Here is a 6,339-nt window from a genome sequence, read left to right as displayed (position 1 = left end):
TTGCTTCACTAGCCCATGTTGATATTTTCATTGCACTCTTCCCGGATGAGGCAGATCGGTCGCCGGCCTCTGGACAGCCGCTCATGGCGGCTCTTGGCAGGTCACACCAGCTGCCGGCCGCTCACGTTGGCTGCCAGCCACACACGGTAGCTTACGGCAGCCCACTGCAGCAGTTGCTGCAACCTACGCCATCTCTGGCAACTCATGGCAGCCCAGCTCCAGGTCGAGCTGTTGTTCACCAACTTAGCTGTAGAGGGCAGTGTCACTATCCCCCATGTGGGATCTGAACCGGGGCCCTACTGCTCACAGCTGGCGTCCCAAGCCAGCTCTTAACCAACGTGCCACTCGGCTGAACCTTAAACATAAATTTTAATTTAAGAGTTTGTCTAGGATTTGACTGTTTCTAGAAAACATATTTATGAGAAGTCCAAAGTGGTAGTAATATTTTTATCTTTAATTTACCTATTAATAAAGCATTTGCAATTTTTAAACGCAGTCTTTTGACACAGTTCATTATAAACTTGGTATCCTTTATTGTCTTTCCTTGACCTAAATCCAGATATTCATTTCCAGTACAATGGTTTTTTATTTGGATTAATGCTACTCTCCATTGCACGATTATTTCAGGTAAACACAAAATAGGCTAATTAGATTTTTCACTTTGGTTTTTAGCTTGTAAATGGGTAAAATTTATTTGACAAACTGTTTTGAGTTGCCAAGTGCTATAAACAACTTTTTTTTTTTGCATCTTGGTGGTCACATTTATTGGAAGGGTTGGAGAAAAATAAAAATGCCATTTAACTTAATTTGTAAGTTATCGGCAAATTAACTCTCTCAGGAGTAAAAGAATCCTTAGTCATTTCTGAGTATCAAAATTTACACAGGTTTTTAAAAATATCTTCTACATTTAAAGAAGCAATCATACAAAGTCTCTTATTTTTCATACAGGATAAATTCTTTGTTTCAGCCAACTCCCAATGGAGGGGCACCTAGTACAACACCATCTCCCTGGACAAAGAGCATCAGAATAATCCGTTTTGTTGATTTATATACCTCTTCATATGTTTCCTCATCAATTTCTATGGTAGTCAAGTTTCTTCCACATCTCCCAGTATCATATTTAAGTGTTGATCATAAACATGTAATTTACCTCGAAGCTGTCTGTCATTGCTCATTTTCACATAAATTCACTCATCCAGGCTAAGCCTGATGAGACCCAAGGGGTCTTCTATGGGGTTGGTAATTTGTTGCTGGTCCACATTGTCCGCCATGTTTCAAAACCTATAGACAACTTTTATAGACTATTTCTCACAAATTCCATCTTTTGACAATAATTTTCTTAATTTTACAAATAACAAAAATTGTACTCTAAAAACTTGTTAAAGTGTGGCAGTCCTGAAATAAACTTGAATTTCTACATTTGGTTGGGATCATTTATCTAGGAATGAAATCTTCAGTTTTTACAAGTAATAACTAGGATGGTGAGGCTTTACTATCAGAAGCATGTAGTACATAGTGTAATAGGAAGTATGGGATTTGGAATCAGAAGACCTGGGTTGAAGCCCTGACTAACCCTAATATGCTGTGTGACTCAAACGGGTTAGTCAAATGCATTCGCTGCTTCAGATTAGGTATATTATGTATAATATTAAGTGGACGTCGCAGCTATTCTGTGAGGTTGTTATAATTATCGTCCTCTTTATAGAGGAGGAAATCAGAAATTCAGATTTCTGTGCCACCTCACTGTACACTAAATCAGAATCTCTGGGATTGTGGTTTAGGATTCTTCAGGGAATTTTGATAAACTATCAGGTTTGGGAACCATTAGCCCATCAGAAGTTATTTAACCCTCTCAGCTTCAGTTTTCTCATCTGTAAAATGAAATTTACCCCTTGTTACATTTGTACGTGTAAAATGGGGCTACCGATCTCACAGGGACTTTGGAAAGATTACATTTGATAATCTGTTTTAAAGTTCTTTGTCAACTATAAATTTCTGAATAAGTCTTTTTCTTTTAACCATAAAAAGCCACATAGTACTTAGAACATAATGGTTGTTGAATAAATAAACTAAAGTTTAGCTATAGAACCAGCTAGACCTCTGAATCTTAAATTATAAAAATCGTGAAGAGAAATCTGGAAATATTTCATTCTTTTTTTTTTTATCATCCCCATCTCATCTGTTCTAGATCACACCTGATGAGACAGTGAGAGAATGAACCTGACCTTTCATGGTCCCTTTGACAGTTTCCCTTGCTGAACCTCAGGAACATTATCTCATGTGATCCTTTCAAAATTCCTGTGAGGTAGGTAGAATTCAGACTTCTGTAGTTATAGTCATCTCGGGTTTTTTGTTTGTTTTAATCAGAATACCTTTAGTTCTCCTAGGTAGTTTGTTAGGATCAAGTATTATACATAACGCCTTCAGCCTGATAATACTGTATGTTACCTAATCTGTAATAGAAGATTTAAGTAATTCTTTGGTAGCATAGCATCATATGTATTCATTCATACTCTTGTTCCCAGCTCCTCTCCAGAAATCAACTCCAGCTATTGTAATACTGTAAGGGGGTGAGCATAACTGAATTCTCTGGACTTAAGTTCCTTAGGGATAATTTGTATGTATTAGGGATATTAAGGTGATGTATCCCTATCCCTCAACATCAAGCGTACTTAATATTTGTTGAAATAATGAATTAATGAACCTGCTAGACTCAGTATAAAAGCCAGCTGGAATCACTTGCCTGTGTTTTCCTTATATTGCATGTAGAATATTTGCCTGAATTTTTAAAACTTTTTATTATAGACAAATTTAAATCATCTACAAAAGAAGAGAAATTAGTATAATGATTTACCCACTTACATACACATACACAGGATTATTTTGAAACACATCTCGGACATCGTATTTCATTAAATATTTCAGAATATATCTTTTAAGATATGTATTTTTTTAATTGTGGTAAAATATACATAACAAAATTTACCACTTTAAACCATTTTTAAGTGTACAGTTCCATAATGTTATGTTTATTCACATTGTTGTTCAGCCATTCTCTGGTGTTTGTTTGTTTTTTTAAGATTTTTTTTTTATTGGGCAATTGGGGGGATGGGAACAGAGCTGGGGAATTGGGGGAAGGGGAACAGACAAGTTGCTGTCGTTTTGTTCTTCAGTCTAGTTGTGGAGAACGTTGCTTCACTGGCCCAAGTTGGCACCATCATTGCGCTCTTCCCGGGTGAGGCAGATCGGTCACCGGCTTCTGGACGGCCGCTCACGGCGGCTGCTGGCTACTCACGCTGGCTGCTGGCTACATACGGTAGCCCATGGCAACCCACTGCCACAGGGGCTGCAACCTACACCGTCGCCAGCGATTCATGGCAACCCAGCTCCAGGTTGAGCTGTTGTTCAGCATCTTAGCTGTGGAGGGCAGTGTCACTGGCCCTCATATGTGGGACCCTCTGGCATCCCAAGCCAGTTCTTAACCATCGCGCCACTCGGCTGGCCCTCTCTGGTGTTTTTTATTGTTTAGTAAATTATATTTATTTAAACAATTTTAGATTTACAGAAAAGTTGCAAAGATAGTGTTGAGAGTTCCTGTACCCCTAACCCATTTTCCCGTAATGTTGCCATCTTCTATAACTATGGTATGTTCATCAAGACTGAGAACCCAACTTGGTACATTCAAATTTCACCAGTTTTTCCACTCATGCCCTTTTTCTGTTCCAGGGTCCAATCCAGGATACTACATCACTGCATTTAATTTATCCTGAATTTTAAACTGTTATCTCTCTCTTAAATCTCCTAGAAAAGGCATATGGAAGGAGCATTTCTCTTTGCTGTTCTCCTACATTTCAAGCACATTTACCTCTACGTAGCACCAGCTTATGGTATATATCTGCTACGATCTTACTGTTTCACTGCAAATAAACCAGGCAAGTTTTAGTGATAATAGCAAAACCTTCTTTATTTTTTCTTGACTTGGTGGCTTGCTTGGTGAGAGGGTCTTATGAGGCACCACAGATATCTCTCCACTATTGATCCTACAGCCCCTTTACCCATTCTGACTTTTCTTTGCACTTGCCACATCCTAAAGATTGCTGTACTGTCAGAGGAGCCTTCTAGTTTTAGCACATGGTATAAGTTACGGTTTTCCATGCTCCTGGTTAATGATAATGTTCCTTTTCTGTAGATGGGTCCGTCCGATGGAACAGTTTCAGCTTTGTCCGCCTTATTTCCCTGGGACTGATTGTTTTTCTAGTTTCTGCTCTTTCGTTGGGTCCTTTCCTAGCCTTGGTAAGCCTTTATTTTTTCATAAAGTAATACATGTTTTTTGTTGTTGCCGTTGTTTAGAAAAAATAATAAAACCAAGAATGTATAAAATAAGCAAAACTACTCCTTTCTTATGCCTCCCCAATATGAGTCTTCAAAGATAGGATAGTATTCTTTCAGTCATTTTTGTGCATATTCACATATGTACATGTGTATATTTGTATTTTTAACTGTATGTCACACACACTACACACTGAGTCCATCGTCATTATTTGTAGATTTTGTATTTGCTAGTTTGCTTACTTGCTAAAATTTATTTGTAACCCCAAAATCAATACTAGAGACAGTTTTCCCTATCATTCACTGACAGCAAACATTCTAAAGTGCCTAGCATGTTAGTGATGTTCAACAAATATTTTCTTTTTCCCCTTCTTCCCTCACTCTGAATTCAACTCATTTTATAAGTATTTCCTGCTAAAACTAGAGAGCACTGCATCTTTGTAAAGTCTTCCCTGCTGTCGCCTTCTTATCAGTGGACTTGGATAAGCTTCAGTCTGTGTTCTCCTTTGTACCTTATAAATTCTTCCATTATTATACTTATAATAGTGTTGGACTAGTATTCACAGTACTTTCATCATCTGTCTTTTCCTACTGGACAGATGAGAAGGTTAGACAAAAGAGGTTCTGTGAGCTGCTCAGGATCACACAAGTACTTATTGAAGGAACAAAGACTGGAACTCAGACTTCATACTTTCTCTACCCTATGCCTTAGACATCACCCTACTTCTCTTTTTGAATTTGGGAAAGATTGATCACTGTTTAATCTCTTTTCAACAGAACCAACTGCCTCAAGTCTTTTCCCGACTCTTCCCTTTCAAGCGGGGCCTCTGCCATGCATATTGGGCTCCAAACTTCTGGGCTTTGTACAACGCTTTGGACAAAGTGCTGTCTGTCATCGGTATGGTAGCAAGCTTTCTTACTTAGACTATGAATATTGAAAGGACCATTCACATTGAGAAATGGAAAAACCTGCTTTGTGTTTTGAATGAGGTTGAACTGTTTGTTCTCCAGTCCTGCATTTCAGCTTTTAGAATGAATGAGGGAGTGGTTCTAGGGCCTGACGCTTCAGTGCAGTAAGCAAACTGCGTTCCTTATAAAAGCTTTTGGTGGCAATCAAGTTGTTGATCCTTTCCGTAGGGAAAAAATAAAATATTTAGATATTTTTAAAAGGTAATTTTTGCCTTAAGTAAAACATTATTCAGTAGTTACCCATACTTTTAAGTAACTTTAAGGAAATGGCAGGATCGAGACAAGAGTACACAAACTTTTTCTGTAATGGGCCTGATAGCAAATATTTTAGGCTTCGCAGGCCACACAGGTAGTTAGTTGGTTGGTTGGCTGGTTGGCTGGCTGGCTGGCTGGCTGGCTGGCTGGCTGGCTGGCTGGCTGGCTGGCTGGCTGGTTGGTTGGTTGGTTGGTTGGTTGGTTGGTTGGTTGGTTGGTTTACAGCCATTAAAAATGTAAAAACCATTCATTGCTTGAGGGCCATGCAAAAACAGGTCACAGGCTGGATTTGGCCCTGGGGCTAGAGTCTACCAACTCCTGATCTGATGACTTGATTGGAGGCCCGCATGCATAAATTGCTGGCTGTGTGGCATTGGGCAAGTCCTTTGATTCCACTAGTCTTGCTTTCCTCACTATAAAAAGGAGATAATGGTACTTTACCCATCCCCATGCAGCATGTTGTGAGAAACAAGTACAGCAATAAAGAAATGCTAGGTTGTCAGTAACAGGGATAACAGGGGCTTTAGAACCAGACAGAACTGGGTTCGATTCTGCCACCTTGGTGACTTTGGGCAAGTTACTCCATCTCTGTGTGCCTCAGGTTCTAAATGTAATGGCTGCAAATCCCTTGGCACATGGAATATGTAAGCATGGTAGCCGCTATTACTATTTTTGATATGTACTTGTAGGAAATCATAATTTGGTATTATCCCTCACATATTGTGAATCCAACCTTGGTGTACGTGGCATTCTGTTTTTTGTTTTTTGTTTTGTTTTTTTTATTGG

At 38.9% G+C, this 6,339-nt stretch overlaps 1 protein-coding gene and 1 pseudogene across 1 annotated transcript in view; one reads left to right on the top strand and one right to left on the bottom strand.

The window, feature by feature from the left end:
- Positions 1 to 6,339, top strand: part of ALG8 (ALG8 alpha-1,3-glucosyltransferase) — a 19,245-nt gene that overhangs the window by 9,269 nt on the left and 3,637 nt on the right. The window contains exons 2-4 of the mRNA XM_019623646.1: positions 3,806 to 3,932; positions 4,190 to 4,293; positions 5,107 to 5,227. Of these exons, the coding sequence (XP_019479191.1) occupies positions 3,806 to 3,932; positions 4,190 to 4,293; positions 5,107 to 5,227 (352 nt within the window). The remainder of the gene's footprint in view (positions 1 to 3,805; positions 3,933 to 4,189; positions 4,294 to 5,106; positions 5,228 to 6,339) is intronic.
- On the bottom strand, positions 954 to 2,182 carry LOC109371246 (U6 snRNA-associated Sm-like protein LSm3 pseudogene; annotated as a pseudogene).

This window comes from Hipposideros armiger, unplaced genomic scaffold (assembly GCF_001890085.2).
Source record: "Hipposideros armiger isolate ML-2016 unplaced genomic scaffold, ASM189008v1 scaffold_556, whole genome shotgun sequence".
In the NCBI taxonomy this organism is placed as follows: Eukaryota; Metazoa; Chordata; class Mammalia; order Chiroptera; family Hipposideridae; genus Hipposideros; species Hipposideros armiger.
Note: the sequence above shows the minus strand (reverse complement) of the source record. Positions and strands in the feature narration are given on the sequence as shown.